The sequence below is a fragment of the Chaetodon trifascialis genome, chromosome 17 (genome assembly GCF_039877785.1).
Source record: "Chaetodon trifascialis isolate fChaTrf1 chromosome 17, fChaTrf1.hap1, whole genome shotgun sequence".
NCBI classification, from domain to species: domain Eukaryota; kingdom Metazoa; phylum Chordata; class Actinopteri; order Chaetodontiformes; family Chaetodontidae; genus Chaetodon; species Chaetodon trifascialis.
Window position 1 is genome coordinate 14,696,747 of NC_092072.1, and position 22,521 is coordinate 14,719,267.

Here is a 22,521-nt window from a genome sequence, read left to right on the forward strand (position 1 = left end):
AAGAAAAACAACCGCGGTGAGAGGTGCACTTCCACTTTGTGTTTCCCACCTGTTCTTCTAAAGCTCGGCCAACCCGTGTCCAGCTTTGCCCCCTTTAAAGACCTCCACCAGCAGTGTCACAGAGGCCGCTTGACACAGATATGAAGATAGAAATAGCAACGCAGGACAGTCTGCCAGTTGCACAGATGGAGGCATAAACACACGCACACATAAACAAAAACAAGAGGGACAGCTAGGGTCGAGCTTCAACAAAAACAGCCTCTGTTAAGTGTTTTATTAAATTGCTCAGGAGGAACATGTGCAAATTCCACAGAGAACTGAATGTCCAGAAAGTGCTTTCAGTCTCACAGCCATGGAGGACAGCTCGTCAAGAATTTATGATGTCAAGAAGTTTGGGTGGAGGTCTCATTTACTGGCTGAGTTGCTAACGACATGTGGAGACTGAAACACGGCGACATGATCCTGCACATGAGCTGTTCCTTGAAAGACGCTCTTATTACTGAACCAATTGCTCTTCATGACAGAACCACAAGAAATCCTGTGTCTACGTGTGCAGTATAAAAGAACAATGTGTGTGCACACTGTAGCACTTTCCTGTGGAGTTTCCTCCATGTGTTTTCCATTCACTTGCTGCAGTGAAGGCCTTCGGTCACTGAGCGATTGAAGGGTAGGGGTCCATTACTTTTCACACAACACGCTCCATTGTTCCTCTCTCAAGTCCTGCCACAGGGCATTGCGGGAAGAAGAGGAGGATAGAGGCTGTGGTGGTAGTGGTGGGGGTCAGTGTGACAGAATTCTCTGGAGAGGATGCTGTTTCCTGTTTTGCGCTCTATGGTGGTGAAAGCTCTTCCTGTTCAGGGAAGAGGGTGGGAGGTCATCGGACGTGCCCCTTAACACAGTAGCAGCTTCTGCCATGCAGACAAATACAAACCTAGAAGGCTGCAGCACATGAAAGGATGGCGACTGTGTTTCTTTCTGCAGGTATCTGAGGCCTCAGCATGCCAGTCCCCCCACCTCCCCCTCCACCTCCCCCTCCACCTCCCCTGGCTCCCCCTCCACCACCACCGCCCAGCGCTGCCCTGCCACAGGTAAGACTGTGCCACCCTAACTCTCTCTCTCTCATGCAATTGTAAACACTCACTTGTGTCCTTCTCACTGACCATCAACCATCACCTGGAGGTTATTTGCATTATTGATTGCGGTAGTACACACACACACACACACACACACACACACACACACACACACACACACACACACACACACACAGAGTGGGGCAGACTGCAGACTCTCAGTAGCAGAGGAGTGTTATGTTTCCACAGCAGACGCACAGTGTCCTCATGTTAGATGAGTTGCAGACAAGGCCACACTGCGGGGACACAGCTTAGTGGCTTCAGGACACATCAGTGAACTGAAGTCACAGTGCGTCTCGATGTGGACACAGAACAATAAGCTCTCTATGAAGCTATCAAAAATGCCCCCCTCTCCACTGTCTGCCTTCTTCTCCCCTCTCCTTTAATGTCTTCCTCTTCTTCCTCACTTAATACTTTGCTGAATGGCACCTTCTTGCATCTGTTTTTCAGAGCTGAGGTGAAGATGATTTTTTTAAATTAAATGTAAGAAAATTGTAGAAATTTCCTTTGACCATCCGTTGAAAACCCAAAGGTATTCTACTTACAGTCATATGAAAGAGAGAAGCAGCAAATGGAGCCTGCAAATCTTTTTATTAGTATTTATAAATGCCATAAATTGTTAACTGATTAACAAAATAGTCATAATAGTTGACTTGTTAAAGCACTAATGCACACATATAGCACAGTTATATGAAGGCTTGTTTTTCCTCTGTGTGACAGTGTCCGGCAGAGCCTCCAAAGCTGCAGTCTGGAGGAGGCGGAGGTGGAAGGAATGCCCTGTTGGCTGATATCCAGAAAGGAGCCAGGCTCAAGAAAGTCGTGCAGGTCAACGACCGCAGCGCCCCTGCCATCGATAGTAAGAGCAACATGCTTACCAGGCTGCCAGTATGCACGCAGAGATAGTCAATCTGCACTAAGACAGTAGACACACACATACACACCAAGTGCAACTTCAGGAAGGAATGCTGTATAGCAGATAAGAATGCAGGCAGAATAGGAAGCTACTATACACAGTGACAAAAAAACAAGGCCTACGCTGTATCAGAGTCAGCTCAATAATCTCTAGACAGATGAGAACATGTGAGAAACAAGCTTAACTCACATGTTGCTATTGGCAAGTCTATAGTGCTGTAGTGACAGGAGTGTTGTCACTTACATGTATGGAGAAAGGCCAGTTGAAACAGACCGCTCTGTTGGGTGGAAAGGTGTGTAGTTGGCCCTCGGGGACATTGTGATTTGGGTGGTGCAAAAATGCTCAAGTTCCTGCCTGAGCTATTGCTGTCAGCTTCTTTATGTTGTCAGAATTTAGAGCAAAGTTCCCACGACTGTAAGACCTCCTGAGCACGTAAAAGACTAACACAGTAATCTTATGTATGAGTGAACTGAATGAGTGGAGACTGATGTCTCTGTTGTTCATCATCTGTAACGTGTTCCACAGAGCCCAAGGCCAGCGTTGGGGATGCGTCGAGCACTGTTGGTGCTTCTCAGGGCTCATCAGGAGGGGCAGCACCCATGGGACCCTCTTTGGGTGGGCTCTTTGCTGGAGGCTTCCCGACTCTCAGGCCTGCAGGACAAAGAGACTTAGCAGGCAAGACCCCAGGTTGGTGCAAAATGTCCTGCTCTTAATAAATCTATGCATTTGGTTGTCTTTTCTGAACCGTTCGACCATCAAAATGACTCCTCTTTGTGTGTGTGTGTTAAAGTGTCGCGGTCAAGCTCCTCAGCCTCCCTGAAGCCCCTCTGGAACCCCCCAACGCCTTCAGACATGAGCAGCGTCCCTGAGCCTCAGAGGACAGCGGAGCTCCGGGGCCCTGTCCACCGTCCACTCGCTCCCTCATCCTCTGCTCCTCCCTCGCCCTCTCACAGTGGCAAGCACCCGCCTCCTTTTCCCACTTCCTCTCCCCCTCCGCCCCCGCCCGCTCCTCCTTCTGCTCTTCCCCCTCCTCCCCCACCCCAAGCCTTCCAGGACCGGCCGGCCAACAAGCCTCCACCTCTCCCCTCCTGCCCTCCCCCTCCGCCTCCATCCCAGGCCACCAAGCCCACCTGGCTCCCCATCCAGCACTCCCATCACACCGCCATCTCCCAGCCCTCAACTCCTCCACCTCCTCCTCCTCCACCTGTCCAATTTTCCTCCTCTCTTCCAGGGGACCGCTCCTCAGGGTGCTTCTACCCTCTGCCCCCCTCGCCAGTCCACTCTGAACCATCTAGGTTCCCCATCCTGCGCGACAGCCCACTGGGGCCTCCTCCTCCACCACCTCTCCCAGCTTCATTTACCCCCAGCTGCCCATCCACCTTCCCACCTCCACCACCCAAGCTTGCCCCAGTGGCCTCCCCAGCCATGCGCTCCCTGCCTCCCTCGTACCCCTGCAACGCTCCCACCCGACGGCCACCTGCTGTGCCCAGAAGTGCAGGTAGGTGGACACCAACATGAGGAGTAGTCTTTTTTCTTACCACTGACACTGAGCTGGTGCAAGGTGGATGAAAAAAGGAACTGACTGAACTGAACCAGTCTCACAGACAGGAGGAACTGACTTTTTTGTAGGAGGCACCATTTATATGAGGTTTTTCACTCACATTCAAAGACAAAGTAAAGCCATAAGCCAGTAAGACAGAGCCAAACTAAGAAACTGATGATGTAAAAAGGCACAAGAGAATGTATCAGATGTACAAGGGAAAGATGTTTTGATCTCATTTACAAGTTACAAGAAACCACCATAAAACAGTAATTCCTAAACTGATTTTTTTAAGAATCCTTCAAGGGTATTGCAAGTAAAATCTGAAGAGTTGTAAGATGATTTTCAGTACAGGAGCAGAGAATTGGAATTGGTTCTGTTACACAACATTAGATTACTTTTTTCTGACTTTTATCTAATCTTTTCTGTTTTTGTGAAGTATTGTTTCATTTCTGAAATAATCTCTGCAATCATATATGTGTATAACCGGCTTACTTTATGACATGGTGTAATCACTGTGTATTTTGTCTTATGTGATTAATTATTGGCACATTAATGCACAAAGTGATAGATATAAAATGTACCCATGATATACTGAACATACAGAACATATGTGTCTAATGTTGTTTGGAATCCTCATGCAAGTGTCTGTATTGCTCAATGTAACTGTACGTTTCACAACGTATGATTCAACAACAGCTTTATGGGGAAAAACACCAGTGGAAATATTTATAGTAATTGTTAGTTGTGCGTTTTTTTCTCTGCTTAAAACTTCCAACCAAGTACAGGTTGTGAACCGTGGCAGCTGTTGCAGCCTGTCATTACAGCCAGCAGAGTGTGCGTTTTGTGTGAAAACATGTGAATATGGCCTCGCTGTCTCAGTCACCATGAAAGAACATCCAGGATTTAGATCAGCACTGTCCAACAGCCCCCTGACTCCTTTGCTCTTGTCACCCATGGTAACAGGTGTGGGTCGGCTTGCTCCTCCTCCGGCTCCCCCAGCACGGTCCCCCTCTACTGAACTCTCCAGCCGCATTCCACCTCCTCCACCACCACCTCCCCTGCCTCCATCGAGCCTCAGGAATGGACACCTGCACAGCCTGGGTGAGCCTATGAAATAAGAGCAGTGGTGCAATACATTCCATTTTTATTATATTTCATTCATCTCATTTATTATTAGCTCTTATGTCATGTTTGCAGAGGGAGATTTGGGCCTATGATCGAGGCCAAACTTGAATAACCTTGTATGTGAAAATGAGAACAAAATTGCTGCTTTTAATGTCATCACTACTGTCCATCTACAACTAGCAGATGACTTTGAATCCAAGTTCCAGTTCCACCCCGTTGAAGACTTACCCCCTCCCGATGAATTCAAGCCCTTCCCTCGGATATACCCCAGCAAAGAAAACAGAGGTAGCAGCAACAGTCCACTTGTTATGTCTCAACTTCACCTGCTGCTTCAGTATCATCTATAGAGTTGTCTTAATCTTCCTCTTTCATTTGTCCTGTAGTGAACCCCAAACCACCTGGGATGAGGACACACCTCAGATGAGTCAAAGCCTCACCCTGTACTCCCCCCCCCCTCACACATATCAGGCAGTTAGACTCAAGCCTCCTCCTCCTCTTCCTCCTCATGACAATAACAGAACTGCCATGGACTCATTTGGTTGGAGGCTCTGTGTGTGTGTGTGTGTGTGTGTGTGTGTGTGTGTGTGTGTGTGTGTGTGTGTGTGTGTGTGTGTGTGTGTGTGTGTGTGTGTTTGTGTTTAGTGTGTGTGTGTGCATGCAAGTGTCAAACAGGGTCCCGCCTCATACAGACTGTGACCTCTGACCTTCTCCAGTGTGGAATGTTTTGAATGTGTGTGAGGAGGAGGAGGGCTCTCCCTACTCATGCTCATATACACACATACAGTCCAGGGACAGTGTCTTCCAGTAGCTATGTTTACCATGACTCTTAACACAGTGCGCAAGCATTTCAGTATCTACATACAGAATATTTTGATTTCATCTCTGGGACTTTTGTCAAGATGTCACGATCTGTCCATTTACACAGAAGCACTTTTGAAATTTGCATTCAGCCCAGAAACAAGATGGTAAAGCTTCTTTAAAGACAGATATATGCAAACTGTGGAAGGAGGCTCCTTAAGCGCTTGAACTGCAGGATATGCTAACCTGGGCATCATCAATCATTGTACATACAGTGGTGCTCTTGTGTTTATGTAATTACTTTTATACATAACAGATGAATCCATGAAAGTGTAGAAGAAAATACATGTTAGCATTACGGGACTGCATCTGTTTTAAGTTACACTGTAATGAATAGATAATGAATGAGATATACTGTTTCCTGTCTCTCAGTGTATTCACAAATACTAACACCTGTGAAGACAGTGCCACCTGCTGGTTCAACATGTAAAGCATTACAGGGTGTGACAACCACATAAACCAGAGTACTTTGTTTAAAATGCTGTCACTTTATTCATCACACTGCTTGTAAAATAGAAGCGAGCTTTAAAATAATCTGCCCTCAACACAGCATTTGCTTTTAGACTTTAGCCTGGATGTGTCTGTGCAAAAAGAAGTCAAGCCCAAAGCTACAGAAACAGGACCGTCGAGATTCTAGTCGGCACTGTGGCAACATTTCATGTGAGCAATATCTCAAAACAGCCTCCAGCGCATTGTGAAAAATCTCATCAAGAACGTTTGAACAACACGTCCTTTCAGCGCTGATGCTGCAGTGTGTGCATGTGCAATGTAGCTTTCTCACAGATAGTTTGACTTCTCAGACACAGGTGTCTCTAATGCCATTCAGGTGTACCAGTACTGAGCACCAGGAGCACTTAAATGGAGCTTTTATGTTATGAGCTACACCTGCTTGTCCTCAAAAGGTTTACATTTGCATGACTAAACACCTTCGACTCAATGTTTAAAGACTTAAGTGTTGTTTTGGTTTACAGTTTTGGACGCACCTGTACAGTAAAAAGCCAAACGTGATTGCGCTCATACGTGGACTGATTGGTTTACCGCACAGGAAAAAAGCAAAGTACTCTCTTTCTACACAAATGAACCTGCTAAAGGTAAACTGCATAAATATGGGAGCATTCTGCGAAAGAAACAAACACTTTATTTCCCTGAAGGGGGACTTCACAGCCAAATTTAGTAACATATCTTCATTACAGGCCTTTGCTCCTTTTGATATTTTGCAAACAAATGAAAAAACAGTCTTTAAAATGTATATTAATGATCGCGAGAAACCATTTCACACTACATTTGTTGAATGTAAATGTGCCATAAGAGGTTTTCTAGGTTCCTGTGGAAACAACAAACAAACAAACAAACAAACAAAGCAAATACCTCCTGAAGCAAAACATCACTGAAATAATCTGATTAAAAAAACCTGTTGGCTCAAATCGCACTCCTCAATCTTCATACAGGAGTAGTTTACATGTCACACACACTATACAAAAACAATACTTCTATAAAACTGAAATACTTTGTGGTAGCCTGAGAGAGTATTTGCAATAAACTCCAAAGCACCAACGTATCTCCACTGTGAATTTATAGAAAGAGTGGCAGACGTCACGGACAGAGACTTTAAAGTTCATCGTGTTTGTAAGTAAACTCTCTGGAAGATATGAAGCCGTCTTTGTTCTCATCCTCTTTGGCAAAGATGTCTGCCACCATGTTCTCGTGCAGAGTGTCATTGGGAGGGTAGCCATGACGCTCAAACTCTTTCCTCAGGTATTCTTTCACCTGGTGGATGGGGGGAGAGGAAGGCATAATGAGTGAGACCAGTTTTGCAGGTCTTTAAATTCAGTCGCATGAAGGTTGGCAAATTGATCTAATGCAAGTAAAAAAGATTTCCTGAGGAAAACACAAGAAGCACAATTCCTGTCTTCACCTCATGCTTGGAAAGCTTCCAGTCATCATTGAGGTCCATCTCCTGGAAGGACTCATGTGATCTTGGTCCATTTCTGATCTCAAGCACTTCAATGATGAAGGTCAGTGTGCTCTCAGGTGGGATCTTACCTGACAATAGACAACACCACAGGAAGAGAAGTCAGCTTAAACTTAGACTGGCTATCATCTGTAAGCACGCCCCAAATTGAAGAAAATAATTGGTTTGGTTAGTCCTGCAGAAACGGTACCCCTGGTGAGTTAATGCAGCGACAAATTTTAGATGGGAGTTAAATGAGTTGTAAAACATGTAGGTATTAATGAGAAACAAGTCAGGTTGTTAGAGAGGAACAGAGAGGTGTTATTGGTTAGGGTGGTGTGTGCTTACCAGGACAAAGCATAGTATTGTTCACTTGCTCCATGTAGAGAAACAGTGGACTAATACTGCTGAATGAAACCTTCATTCAGTGTGGGAGTCCTAGAAAGGCATCCAAAACAAGACAAGTATAATACACACACACATGCATACTATACATTATAATATCACACATTTTGTAAAACCTCAAGGACCTAGAAGACATCGATCTTTACAGCAGCATGCAGTGGAGCTTGCTTGCATATGGACACATACAATACTGTACCTCTCCCTTCCTTCCCATAGGCCAGGGCTGGTGGTATGACCAGTTTCCTCTTCTCTCCAGAACACATGTCCTGCAGGCCTTTATCCCAGCCTTTGATCACTTCTCTGATGCCCAGTGTAAACCACACCGCGTTCTTGTCACCCTCAGTTCGGCTGGTGGACAGACACAGAGCAGAGAGTCACAGGTGTGAAAAAGGAAGGACTGTGACAGGGTCTGGCAGGCCCTCTATAATAGGTAATAATAGTAGAGTTTGTAGTCTAGCCCCTTAGCTGCTGGGCTAAGTCTGACTGTAAACTGTGCTATCAAAACAATATGTAATTACTATTTTTAATGACCTTTTTTTTTATTTTGCAGTGTGCAAGGTGTACAGGAGTCTACTTGTACATCACTGCAGCAAGGCGATAAGATAAACCACTGGAGGTCAGCAGAGACAAGATTTTACTAACTAAAAAAAAAGAAAGATTTGGTAGCAAACAGCATCAACAAGACTGTCAGCAGCTCTCAAAGGGACTATTTCTTCAGTTTTTGTTCTGATGTTACTTTTGAGTTTTTCAAATGTCATATTTTATGTCTTTTTCCATTAAACATTTTCCAAGTTAAAGTTCACTTTTTCGGTTTCAGTTCCTTGAACACCACAGACAAACCCCCATTCACCTCCACTGTAACAGGCCGGTGGCAGAGATGAATCTCTAAACGTCAGTACATGAGGCAAAAGCTCTCCACAGACTTACACAAGAGGGAACACGCGTTATTTTTGTAGTTCAGATGAACTGTCCCTTTAAAGTGTTTCATCACGTGACCTTGTTCGACAGAGGCGTCACCAAGGAGATTTAACACGCGCGCGCTTGTACACATGAACCGCCGGCCAATAGAAAGTTATCATTTACTCCATGTTTTACAATGAAATGTGAACAAGCTGCTTATCAAACTAAGGGTGTAAGCAGAAATGGACGACATCCTCTGTTGTTAATTAGAACCAGCAGGAGAAAAGGAGAACGTATTAGCCGCTTTGCTCCTAATTACTTAAAACTCACGAGCATAAGCAGACTGTTGGGCCACCGCGAAACATACCTGGAGTGAAACATGGTCCCATTTTCGAAGTATCCCTCATGATGCACCAGCAGAATGTCTCCGTACTTTGACTTTCGGTGACAGAGGAAAGGTCTGTGCAGAACATCTATCTCCACCTCGGCTTCGGGCAGCTTTCCCCCGCTGACGGACACCAGCAGGGCGGAGCAGAGCCAGCTCAGCACGGTCAGCAGCATGCTGCCACACTCGGCCTCCCTGAAGAAGCAGCACGATGGACGAACAACTCAAAGCTTTGAACAAATGTTGGAGAAAAGGCAGCGGCGCGAGCAGTTGCTCCCCTACGTGGCACTTTCATCATACATGTTGTTGCAGGAAGTCTTCCTGTGATTGGTTGTTTTTTGTGATAAACCCCTCCCACAGATGCTGCCTCTCGCGGCTCCCCTTTGGCATCAACTGCACGAGGGCCCCGAAGTGTAGGCCTTATCTTTATTAGAGGAGTGTTTTATTAAATGTACAGTCATGCAGGCAGAGTATCCACAGTTTACTGATTTCATTAGAAAGTAACTGAGCAGTTTCTTCATGCTGCTGCGATAATTAGTCATTTTTCTTGCTGCTGTCACAGTATGACATTCATTTTCCTCCTGTCGGGTATTTGAACATTCACTGAAAGAGGGCCACACGTTGGCTAGTACATGTACAGCACTGGTTAAAGTAGTCCGCTGTGCACTGGTACACGTTAACATGCAATTTCACAGCATTGCACCTCATAAATACATGTTTTATAATACATTACACAGGAATAAACACATGTACACACCCCTGATTTGCATACTACAGTACAAATATGTTAAATAATATCATAGCCTCTTTTGGAAAAGGCTCTTTTTTCCTCTGTCATTACAAAAGAAGTTCAGAACATAGATTATTTCTGCATCAACAGTCAGCTGGCCATACACAATGTAACTATTTCGTATGATACAATTATTAAATTATTAAAATTGTCCCAACCATCACCCGTTGTCCATAACAGTGCTGCAGCCGATGGAGTGATGGTAACAGGAAGCTGCTCCCTGAGGCCAATCAAAGAATTAAACCTCCAGGGGAGACAGTCAATTCAAGGCTGACTCCCATGACTTTTCATGGCTCAGAGCGGGCACAAGAGCCTCCCTTCAGTGCTCTCTCAGTCCATCAGTTACGTTTTAAGGGGTGAGACTTCAGTAGACATTTGAAGTATGATCCCCGAGATCAGAAAGAGGAATTGCAAAGTTGCAATCTGGCCTTTTTCTCCACATTCCAGTTCAGGTGAAATACTTGCAACCAGTGGAATCAATGAGGCAGGAGTCAGTGCATCTGAGCTGCCCAAAGGACCTGCAGAAGACATGGAAAATGACTTTTAGTGTATATTTACACTCAGCACAACATTAAACAAATGAAATATTGCTGTTAATAAGTGAGCTTTAGTGGTGGTAGTGTCATTTTTTTGACCTCCCAGCTTTAAACTAAGCATACAGACATGAATCGTATCAATATTGTCAAATTCTCAGCAAGAGAGATGATGATGGTTTCAGTGACATCACGGCAAAAGTACAGAAATCTTGACCCTTAAAATCCCCAGATGGCTGCTGATTAAAAAGGAACTGCATTGTGCAAACTTGACGCAGACAATCTCTGTAAAATTCTGGCCTCTTGTAGCAAGGTGCATCCCAATAAAGGACACAAATTTGTATGCTTGCACTCTGAACATCAGTAAGTGAACGAACCCAGGAAGATAGGATTTGCAGGTCTGATAACCGAAGTCCTTTCCATCGCACTCCTCCATGCCCTCATGCCTGTAGCCATCTCCACAGTAGGCCCACTTGCAGTCTGAAGTATTGAAGAAAAGAAGATGAGGACAGCGCAGTGGCAGAGACACGGAGAGAGATGACGTTACTAATTGCTTTGGCACTCCTGTGCGCTTCTGCACTGCCAATACAGCATTTTCCTGCTAATTTAATTGAACAGAGAGGTAGGGAGAAGTGAGAGGGTGGCAGGCAAAGAGAGGGTGAGATTAATGAAAGATCAAGGAAAGGTTTCACAGCGCTTACTGCTTTTATCCTCTGCCATGTGGTTCAGACTCTGTGGTGCACTGTGGTTAGGCTCTGCAGGGCATCTCATGAGCACGCAGCTAAATTTACAGGTGCTTGCATTATTAGAATCACCGTCTGTAGATCAGTCTTTGCCTGCTTTTTTTGGTTTCCCTTTACTTCTAAGGATATGTGTGCATGTGTTCCTCTGAGCAACAGATGCATGGAACTTACTGAGACAAGCATCTGTGACAATCTGGTTTCCGTCATCACACTCCTCTCCGTGCTGAGCCTGCACCTTTCCGTCCCCACACACACCAACTCTGTCCGGGACTTTCTCTGTGGACTGGAACGGCTGGAAGGGCTGAACATGTTGAAAGCAGAGTTTTTTATTGTAAACCACAATTGAAACTCAAACAGTGAAAAAAAAATTCACAACACTCAGCTAGTCTTTACCTGTATGGGCTTCCAACCATCTTTATCTTTGAAGTAGAGCGCCCTCTGATCCTTCCTGAATGCTATTGTGTTGTCCAGATGCAGACGTTCCATCTCCTCCTCACTGCTGACCACAAATATCTACACACATACGTACAGGAGGAAGAGAAAGCTGATGAGCAATAACTGATTCAGTGTAAGGATAGATTCAGCTTCAATGGTAATGTAAAGAAGCAGTTTTATGTGAGTGAGGTCTTACTGCAGGGACTTTATCGGTGGCACCTCGCTGTGTGTAGCTTCCATAAGGAGCATTATTTGCTCCAAGGATGGCATCACAGTCACAGTGACCTGGTGGACCTGGAAGACCCTTCTCTCCCTTTTCCCCTACTAGATAGAGACCTGCAAAACACAAAATTGCAAAGAAGAATGCCTGTATTAAAATTTGATATCATACATTATAAACTTTAATTTGAGGCTGATTGTGAGTGTGTGAGTTACTGTACCTGATGCAGGAGGACCAGGTGGTCCTGGATGGCCGTTTGGACCTGGGGGTCCTGGGGGACCCATGACTCCTGAGGCTCCAAGGTTGCCTTTCATGCCCTATGCAAACCAGACCACATCCCATTATTAGAAAACACACACACACACACACACACACACACACACACACACACACACACACACACACACACACACACACACACACACACACACACACACACACAATGAAGGTGACCTTCATGGCACTGCCACTTGTGCAGAGTGGTGATAATCTAGTCCATGAGAAAAAATATGTGTGTGCGTGCGTGTGGGTGGGTGGGTGTGCGTGTGCATGTGTGTGTGTGTGTGTGTGTGTGTGTGTGTGTGTCTGTGTGTGTGTGTGTGTGTGTGTGTGTGTGTGTGTGTGTAGAAATGTGTAGGCTAAGGAGATATAAGATGCCACAGACCCCACAGCCCTTAAGGAGGTCTATACTTAGAGCTGGAAGTAAACTCGAGTGACTGAATTAGCCAAACTAGGATGTGTTTGAAATGTGAGGAACACAAAGCCAACATAAATCTTTCACACAGAATCAGGCCTATGACATGTCAGACACACACATAATATACAGATGGAACCAAGCAGCTGTGCTCTTGTGCATCACTTCTCCTTGTCATTCGTCACCTGTTTGCCTCTCTTCCCAGGCCGTCCAGTAGGTCCTCTCTTCCCGGAGACTCCTTGCTCTCCCTTTGGTCCCTGCTCACCCTGGGAAGGCAGTTGAGGACTAGTTAGTTTAAGTGGTAATCTTCACTATATTCATTATTGAATCATTCTTACCTTCTGCCCAAGCATCCCAGGCAAACCAATGGAGCCCTAAATAGAGACAAAATGAGAGCTTGATGTGAGAAAAGCCATTAACTCAGCAGAGCAGACACTCATAAAACGTTTAATGTTAATTTAATCTGTGTCTGAGATAGAGGGCTCAAGAGGGCTTGAAATGGTGGGACCTGAAAGAAAGTGTCTCAAGTCATGAACCACTTTGGATTCTAACCAATAATTGTTGCAGAGTTTTCTACTGCCTAATCAAATGATTAAGCCCATTAAAACACAGCATGAGGTCAAGTGCTAACAGTCAAAGTCAAGCATAAAAAGGCTGTCAAGAGTTACACAAGATAATATTTTCAGAAACAATTTAAGGTACGGCAATAAAAGAAAATGATCTTTCTCCAACCAACCTTATCACCCTTTGGTCCTGCTGTTCCAGGGTCACCACGAGTCCCCTTTTAAAAACAAAAAGAGCGAAACATTGACTGAAGGACGGAATAGTTTTATAGTGTTAAACGTGCACTGTGAGAGGTGATTCTGAACGTACTTTCTCTCCTTTGTAACCAGGCAAACCCTGAAAAGATACACAAGGGCAGCAAAGATAAAAATTCAGTGATAGTCAACAAAAGATTAAAAGATTTTTTTTACTTTTCCTTACATATACATAAATGTGCGAAAAGACATAAAAGTGATTAACCTTTGTCCCTGGTGGTCCCCTCAGTCCTGGTAAGCCCATGAGTCCTGGATCCCCTTTCTCACCCTGAAAAATATGTATAGTATATATGGTGGTGGTGGTTCATTCTGGATTTGTAATATGCAAATTACCTGGACTGATACCAGGAGGCTTACCTTGGGTCCCTCTGGACCAGGCCACCCTGATAGTCCTTGTTTGCCTGGGAGGCCTGGAGCCCCTGTGCGACCCTGCAGAAACACATGAAAGAGTTGGACTCTTACTTCAAATTGCATGAAGGATTTCACGATTGACTCAATTTCTCTTTGACAGTGTTGTTCTTTCAAATAAAATTTCATTTGCATTTTGATTTAATACATTAACAAATAGTTTAACAGCCTCATTCACTTTCATGCCAAGAATTAAATGAGACAATAGATACTCGACCACTTGCATGTTTACCAACAGCAGCCGGTTCAATTAGCTTAGCTTAGCATAAATACTGAAAACCGTCAGGGACTGGTAGCCTAGCTTTGTTGGAATGTCTCAAAATTTTCCTTCCAGCACCCCTAAAGCACACTCATTAACACGTTATAACCCACTTGGGACCACTAATCCATAGTGCAAACTTGGTGTGGTTTTTGCAGGGGTTTACATGCTGGACTACTTCTTGGCTGGGTGTAGTGTCTTTCTGGAGTTTCTGCTGGTTGCCTGACAACAACCTCTCATTTAACTCTTGAGAAGAACATACTTCATACATATTTCCCAAAATGTAAAGCTATTCTTTTAAAGAGATTTCTGCTTTTGAGCTTTGCTGTATATGCGGATGATCTAAAACTTTATGTTCGATAAGATGCTTCTTTCATCGCCCTGTTTCCCCTAAAAAGCAGCTCCTGATTTAACAAAGGCTAACCAGGATTAATAATGGTCAGGCACAAATAAGTAAGTCAAACTAACCACCTATGATTTCCTAATTGGATGTGACAGAGGACAAAATCTAGCATGCAAAGCTTGAAGAATGCCACTGAGATTTGCTAATTAGTGGACAGGAATAAAGACTTAATTGATCTAGCACTATTGCCAGTTCCCCACAAGAAGGAGAGCCAAATATATTACACAACAGCCTCACATCTCTGTGGCACCTGGACCAGTAGCCCAGCACTGCTGCCATGCTAGCAATGTGCTCTCATTTAGCTGCCTGTCATTAAAGCAGCAGCCTGTAGAGACACCATGGACCTGCTGCCGTGTGAAGTGATTTATCATGGAGAGCGAAAGCACTTAGGAAGATTAAAGTGCAGAAGTGGAGTGCTGGAGAGCCTGGATCAGCAGGACTGGAGTCCAGCGCAAGGGCTAATGGAGCCAGGCCAAGGAAAGGAGGAGAGAGAGAAGGAAGACGCAGAGGAGAAAGAAAGAAGAAGGGAATGATAGAGAGGTGAGGAGCAGGAGGATGACGAGAGACATCCAGGGATGTGATCAAACTTTGCTAGGTGGTTTTGAGCAACTATTGAGGCTAATGCAGCATGACCCATTTAGCAGCTGCAGAGGATATTCTGAGCACATCAATGGACAAATCACATCACAGAGATTGAGGATGCAGAGAGGGGACAACGGAGGCAGAGAAGGAGAGAGATATACAGATCTCATTATTCCAAGGACATGTGAGATGGACAAGAGAGAGATGAGATGCATGCAGGAGGGGAGGAGCAGCTCACCTTCGACCCTGGACGTCCAATTTCTCCCTGGAGAAGGACAAATGAGGGGAGAGGAGATTAGAGCACAAGGACACATGAACAAATACTTCTGGAGCAAAGTACATTAGAATTCGTATTTCAAGAGCTATAAAAACAAACAGAAAACAAACCGTGAACACACACCTTCTCTCCTTTGGGTCCTCTTATGCCGGGTAATCCACTGTGACCCTGAAGAATGACACTGAATTTATATCCAGCTCATATACTCCAATGAGCAGGGTGCATTTGTAGAAAAATCAATACTAGAAAGGTCACTTTGTTTCATTTCCACACTTGTTTAACAACATTTTTCTCTACTGTCTTCGCATGGATACAGCAGGCTAATTACACATTCTGATGGATGCTCTAGGATTTAATCAGAATGGAAAAGTGGCGCAACCACTAATGTAAACATCCAGCATCGTGTTGTGTGTTGAAAAGGTGCCTTACCTCTGGGCCCCGGGGCCCTGGGGGTCCTGGAGGTCCAGGTAGACACCCAGGTATCACAGGTTTTGGTTTTTCCTGTTTCTCTCCTCCAAAAACACTTGGCTCAAACATGCCAATACCATCCTTCAATCAAAAATCCAAGAGAATAGGGTTTCAATCAGTGGCCTGCTGCGAGCAAATGTGGCAAACGAGGTCTATCATTGCAAGCAAGTGTGTGTATGTGTGTGTGTGAGTGTGTTCATGAACACCTACAGGGCTGCCTCGCTTCCACAGCTGAGGTGGTGGAGGGAAGAGTGGCGGCGGAGGCGGCGACATGAGGCAGCAGGGTTCAAACCTCTGCGGCTCATTCAGCATCCTGAGAGCTGAGAGGAAGACAGACCAACAGCACAGATGACAGACGGATGAATCACAGCACATGCAACGTGTGCTCCTTCTGTCTCCTGACAGGCAGTCTCACTGTAAGCTCGCACGCCTTACCTGAGCGGGCTGAGAGGATGCTGTCCACGGAGGCATGACGGGACAGGGCCCACGCACGACACAGAAGAATGTGGAAGGACACTGCAATCTTGACCAGGTCCATCCTGCTGGTTTATTTTCCCTACAGCACACAACACAAGCTGTGAAACACACACACACACACACACACACACACACACACACACACACACACACACACACACACACACACACACACACACACACACACACACACAGTATTTCTGCAGCCTAAGCTTAATGCAGTTACTGGCAGCTGTCACTTTTCCTTACTTCCTCTAGAGGGTGTCACTATTTGATCGCTCCCCGAACCTCAGTCCTCTCTCTCTCTCTCTCTCTCTCTCTCTCTCTCTCCTCAGCATGATAAACTTGTTGCAGCTCCACACTGCAGCAGATGCAGCCACCGCTGTATGTAATTGCAGCCGTGCACCGAGCCCCCCCCCTCAGCCTTGTGCTAGAATTAGACCAGCGCTGATCAGGCTGATGATGACCCTTGACACTTCATGACAGAAGTCAACACGTTGAAGCTGTCACAGGCTCATTTCCGCAAACATTTCAAGTATTGTCACATAATGTAGGTCAGTGATCGTGGATGCCAGATGTTTGAAGTCCTACAAAATGATGATCTCGTGTTGGGCCACGTGTGTTTTGCAAAAAATAAATAAAAATAAATAAATAAAAATAATAATGCTCCACCGGGTTCAGTCAGCACTCATCATCATTAACTCGGCACAGCATCTTCCCTTCTGTTTCATCTAATCAAACGTGCAGCATGCCTTGATGTCCTCATAATGCAGGCGCGTTAAATAGAAGCAAAGCCATCTACATCTCTGCCTTGAAATGCATAGGACCCCCACCCCCTTACCTTCCACTTGAAATTGCGCCGCACTTGTAGACACGCTGTCTGGCGCTCCTCTGCCCTCAATGAAATGCGCGGTGTGCAGTCCCCCTTACTATGGCTCCTCTGACATTTGGCGTACTGCAGCCAACCCGGACCGCTAATAAACCTGATCCACTTATCGATCCGCTTCTTTTCCTCCGCCGGTCAGTGACAACACAAATGAAAAGGGAGGACCTTGTCTCTCCCGGCGCTAAATGCCCTACAGAGGCCACCGAGTGGAGCCAGCACCTTCCCAGCGGGTCTGGATCAGAGGCTCACTGACTCTGGTGTCATCCGGCTCAACAGCTGGGGTGGCGTGTGGTATTTTAAGTCAGGATGCTCACACTCGCTTTGGCACGTTTTTCCGTCTATCGTGGTGCTGATGGTGTCTTCAGCAATGAAATGGCACCACCTGCTGGTCATTTTAGTTAACGGAAGAAAAAAGTAAAATCAATGTTTTATATTCTTACATAACTTCACCCCCAGTTATTGACGTATTATGATGAAGGCTATTTATGTCTGAAAACAAAGGTGAAATCCATTATACAAATGTACAGATGACTGAAACTGACCTACGGTTTATTTAAAGTTCGATAAATCCCTGACACATCTCATTTTCTGCTTTGCTAAGTAATGCATGTTCCCTCAAAGGCCTTTTTATTCTTTAAAACTGTATGTATGTCTGTCAATGCTGCTTTGTGTTAATACTATGTGTTGAGGCCAAAGATATTCTGGACAATCAAGTGTTTAAGCAACAAACTAAATCAAGTAAACAACATTTATACAAGATGAACTGAAAAAGTCATTTCAAAGAGGAAGGAAACTATAAAATCACACTGCAGAAAGAATGGAGCAGGTATTTTATTGCCACATCTGTTTACTCAAGTCAGAGTCAAGTTATTGTTAAGAAAGAAATAGCAATAGAGTATAAAACAGTAGTTCTGTGAAAATAATATGCTATAACTCTGAAGTCTTTCATTGTCCCTTATTCAGGCTGTCATAAGACCAAGTTTAAGAACAGTAAAACTTACTTTAACCACAAAGCGCAGGTTTATTGTAAAAGAAAAATCTATTTGACCTTAAACACAAATAAATTTAGAAAATGAATGAATACAAAAAAATACTCATTTGGAAATGCAACGAGCCATTACACCCAGTGGCTTAAAAGAGAGGAGAAGATACCGTCGACAGTCAAGCACCATTTCACACATTTTTCAAAGTCTCCTCATCAGAAGAACACCGACAAATGAACAGAGACTTAACAAGTAGTAACACATTATAATAGAAAAATAAACCTATATCAGCATTACCCACAGTTAAAGTGGCATTTATGTAAAGTTCCTGTGCAAGCAGCAGTAAAGATTTTAGGTAAACAATTTGTTTTTAGAAAACCGTAAAAGCATGGCTGCCTCTTTAAGAAGCTTCGACTGAGCAGTGGCTGGAAAGTCTACAAGTTACACGAAGGCTGACTCATATGATAATTAAAAACAGTCTCCTACACACAAAAACACTGTGGCAACAATGCTGCAACAGTGATGCAAATAAAAGCTAAACTCTTGTTCATTGTGAACTCAAAATGGACACAAACGCACTGTTTTGTTTTCTTGTCACGCTTCTGTCCACAGCTGTAGTTGTGTATTCTATTTTGTCCATTTATTTGGAGGTGGCCTCCTTTAAATAGGCTATAAGATCCTGTCTTTCCTTTTTCTTTTTGATGCCGTTGAAGATCATCTTGGTACCAGGAATGTACTTCCTGGGGTTTTGAAGGTAGATATTTAGAGTTTCCTCATCCCATATGATACCTGAAAACAAACAAACACACATTAAACACGTGTAAAGCACGTGAACATACATGTGATCTTATTTGTAGAGTACATGACAAATCTGTGTGATGACTGTGTTCAGGTTTTATTGGCTCATGTCAGAGCAGAGCTCAGACACAGAGCTGCCCTGCATGTTCAGACCTGCTGATCTGACTGTCAGGTATAGAAAATACAAGGACCAAGGCGCTCCTCAACTCAGCAGCAGTCACTGTGACACAATCACACAAAAATTCATAATAAGGATGTGGATTTTTTTTTTGCTGTGTTTAGCAGGATGTACAGAGAATACAGCTGGATACTGAAACTTGGATAAAGCGGTAAAGACAGCGATCTTTTCTCGGGCATTCCAAGCTGCCATGCCAAAAACATGTTGTGCATGAGATAAATCATCAGATGCTGTGCTGGATGAGCAAACTTTTGTGCCTGTGCACTCTGTAAAAGCTGTTCCAGAGTAGGCTGGACGTGCAGCAGACGTTACCATGGTGCGCTCATAAAATAAAACCCACATAGCCTAAAATCAAGCCGATTGTTGCCTTTTTTTTTTTTTTTTTTTAGTGCTGTACCACTCCAAAACTGTGCCTCTACTCAGGAGGAATCACATTGCATTCATTTATCTGAAGCATGAATTGGTCTCCTCCATGTTAATCCAGGGCAAGAGAGAGACATAATCAGGGTGCACATGTGCTCTCATATGTTCCTAATTTGGCTTAATTTGCCTGTTGCTTCAGATCTTAAGCAGGTAGTTATTTACATGCATGAACAGCTGCATGCAGATCAGTCTGTCAGTGAGCAGATCATCTCTGTCAAGCCTGGCACTGAGGTGTTCTGAGTGAGCTGCTGCACACTGATCCATACCTTTATCGATGTTGGCCTGCGTGTAAGAGAAGCCAGGCGACTGTCCCGTCTTCCTCCCAAACAGACCCCACAGGTTGGGTCCCACCTTGTGGCGCCCCCCCTCTGTCACTGTATGACACTGGGAACATTTCTGGACAAACGCCTTCTTCCCTTTATTGACGTCCCCCATGAACAGCAGCTGCGAGGACAGGAAGCGAGGGCGGTCAATGTGCGTTACAGTCAGTCGTAGGATATTAATCTGCAGTAACACAAGAGATGAGTGGAAAAATTCCAGTGAGACAAAAAGGGATTTTAAACACAATGTAGCTCAGGGCGTACGCGTAGTTAAGTTACCCTCCAAACTTCCGGATTGTTGTTGAAGAAGTCATGAAAGAGGAGTTGTCATATAAAGAAAGAAAAATGCAGCTAAACTTGCCATGATTCAAAAGAAGTAGCCTGCATGAAAAAGGGCTGCTGTGACCAATAAACTGATTATCCCAGTAAAACCAGTGAAAGCATGGACAGAGACAAACAGGAAAGTGCTTCCAAACACAGTAAAGTAGGTCTACAGCACAATCCACCACAGACACACTGTACATGGTGTTTTCGTCTGAGGTGGAAAGGCAAAGCACAGCAAAGCTGATACAACCAGAGGCTCGTTCTTACTCTACCTGGCGGGGTTGTGTAGTTCAGGTGCGTCCAGGTAAAAGTTCCCTCTCCTCTTTGTCAAAGTCAGCCCTCTTAGACGTGTGTTCTGCTGTATGAGCTTGACGTTTGTAGCCGATTCTGTTTGCAAACTAGCAGTTTCAGTGGCACGACCGAGCTTGAACCCAGAAGCAGAAGAGCTCGAATTTCAGAAGGGAGCGTCTGACGCTGATTCAACGACACAACGAAAAGCTCCGTGACGACGCAGCTAACGTGAAGTACATGGGACCCACCCATTCACTTCCCAGCGGCAGGTGAGGTATGTTTACGATGCGTGGGAATGCATTTGCTGATTTAGCGGCTATGAAATGCGTTTATTGACAGCATAGGGGCGAGTGAGAATGTGTCATTTTTACTTTTAGCGCATTAATGGGGTAACATCATAACGCGTCGTGCCTAACTGAGCCAAAGTGTTATGGACTGAAGCAGACCTCGATTTGCCTTTTTCACTGCAGACATTTTCACATGTGACAGAAGGAAAAGCACAGCTGTAAATGATAAAATCAACAATGGCTGAATTCCATTTAGTTGCTCCAAGTCCAGGTATTGCGCGCGCTGGCAGGAAATATGTGCTTTTCCTGCCATAACAAGTCAAAATGTCTGTGGTACAAAAGTCCTATAGACATTTATTTTACAGAAGATGCAGCCACTGGCATTGATGATACTTCCATTATGTTTAGGTGTCTTACTGAGGAATACTAGTGAGCCAGCATAAAAGCAGGGCCAGACCTGACACACCGAAAAGGAATGCAGCTGTTATTAATGTTATTGTGGTGCTGGTGCTTGTCCTGCCCTGACAAGTGTCTGCTGTGAAGAAGGTATGTCAGAGCAGATGAGTTTGTCCAAAGAGAGCAGCATGCTGGGATATTTGAACACTTGATAAGCAGCACGCCTCCTTAAAACACAGTGTGGTGGAAAGTAAATAAATACATTTGCTGAAGGACTCAGTTTTGAGGTACTTGCAGTTTACTTGAATATTCAATTATCTTCTGCTACTTTGTACTTTTAATCCACTAAAGAGCAGATGCCCATAACTGACGTTACTGGTCACTTTGCAAATTGAGATTTTTAATACAAAATAAAAACAAACACACATTAAGATAGGAAGAGATAGGAAAAGATCAGGCTTTATTGATCCCTGTGAGGATCTTCAGAAGCTACCAAGAAAAGTAAACAAAATGAGCTCCACCTTCATTAGCTGCACCAATAACATGATGCTAATGCTTTTGTAGTTTTACTAAAGAAAAATGATGAATACAGGACGTTTAATTAACATCATTTCTACACAGTGTTGTCGCTACTTTTACTTAAGTAAAGTGCTTTCTCCACCACCACAGTGTCACTGTTGAGGACAGCTGTCAAAATGTGTCTCTTTCAAATCCAAGCTCAGCCATAATGTGGACTGTGCATGAAAATATCCATTAACTGAAACGAATGGTAAAGATTTAATGACACCTCACACGCTTAAATAATTCAGCTGATTTTCCTTTTTAATTCCTGCATACATCAGGCCTGTCATTTTTTCGAACAGGGGTGTCAAATGCAAACACACACTGTGACAGTGAGGTAAAATGTATTCATTACAGACACATAGTTCATGATGTTGTTCATATGAGTAACCACTGTGTCATAGCTCATCATCTCTCCCCTCGCCTGGTGGAGATCACTCTGACCTCACCTGCAAAATGCCTGTTTTGGGTTTATGTGGTCCAGTCGAGCACTGTGACAGATGTTAGCTTCACTCCAGACTGTGGCTCATCTGGACTGTGGATGGACAGGAACACAACAGAGAGATAACAGACTGAAAGGAATGTGCTCTGGGTGCAGGCACCTTTATTTACCTCTCACTCGGAGAAAGGTACACAATAGAGGACAATGTTTTCTAAATCCAAGAAAATACATTTGATACTTCCCTTTGGTCTTTTGGAGAGTCATGACAATGATTTAAATATACTGAGTCCTGTGATTTGTACCCTCTGTGTT

The 22,521-nt window shown here is 44.4% G+C and overlaps 4 protein-coding genes across 4 annotated transcripts; 1 reads left to right on the forward strand and 3 right to left on the reverse strand.

Annotated features, from left to right (window-relative positions):
- The first annotated feature begins 998 nt into the window (after positions 1–998).
- On the forward strand, positions 999–5,254 carry wipf3 (WAS/WASL interacting protein family member 3). Its single transcript, XM_070985081.1, has 7 exons — positions 999–1,088; positions 1,854–1,989; positions 2,572–2,733; positions 2,837–3,544; positions 4,553–4,690; positions 4,895–4,999; positions 5,098–5,254. Exons 1-7 carry the CDS (start codon positions 999–1,001, stop codon positions 5,136–5,138), a joined length of 1,380 nt encoding a protein of 459 aa, XP_070841182.1. The 3' UTR covers positions 5,139–5,254.
- A 1,437-nt stretch (positions 5,255–6,691) lies between these two features.
- LOC139345388 (peptidyl-prolyl cis-trans isomerase FKBP14-like) lies at positions 6,692–9,490 on the reverse strand. The gene is made up of 4 exons (XM_070983933.1): positions 9,196–9,490; positions 8,125–8,276; positions 7,488–7,615; positions 6,692–7,339 (listed from the first exon to the last, which is right to left on the reverse strand). Exons 1-4 carry the CDS (start codon positions 9,387–9,389, stop codon positions 7,181–7,183), a joined length of 633 nt encoding a protein of 210 aa, XP_070840034.1. The 5' UTR covers positions 9,390–9,490; the 3' UTR covers positions 6,692–7,180.
- Positions 9,491–9,625: 135 nt separating this feature from the next.
- On the reverse strand, positions 9,626–17,583 carry LOC139345619 (acetylcholinesterase collagenic tail peptide). The gene is made up of 18 exons (XM_070984350.1): positions 17,162–17,583; positions 16,279–16,399; positions 16,054–16,163; positions 15,805–15,924; positions 15,499–15,543; positions 15,337–15,363; positions 13,804–13,875; positions 13,652–13,714; positions 13,502–13,528; positions 13,365–13,409; positions 12,967–13,002; positions 12,814–12,894; positions 12,155–12,251; positions 11,911–12,050; positions 11,673–11,792; positions 11,451–11,580; positions 10,914–11,016; positions 9,626–10,521 (listed from the first exon to the last, which is right to left on the reverse strand). The coding sequence occupies exons 2-18, from the start codon at positions 16,379–16,381 to the stop codon at positions 10,452–10,454; spliced, it is 1,389 nt and encodes a 462-aa protein (XP_070840451.1). The 5' UTR covers positions 16,382–16,399; positions 17,162–17,583; the 3' UTR covers positions 9,626–10,451.
- A 976-nt stretch (positions 17,584–18,559) lies between these two features.
- Positions 18,560–20,736, reverse strand: LOC139345974 (cytochrome c-a-like). The gene is made up of 3 exons (XM_070984874.1): positions 20,505–20,736; positions 19,855–20,092; positions 18,560–18,978 (listed from the first exon to the last, which is right to left on the reverse strand). Exons 2-3 carry the CDS (start codon positions 20,021–20,023, stop codon positions 18,830–18,832), a joined length of 318 nt encoding a protein of 105 aa, XP_070840975.1. The 5' UTR covers positions 20,024–20,092; positions 20,505–20,736; the 3' UTR covers positions 18,560–18,829.
- Positions 20,737–22,521: the final 1,785 nt, after the last annotated feature.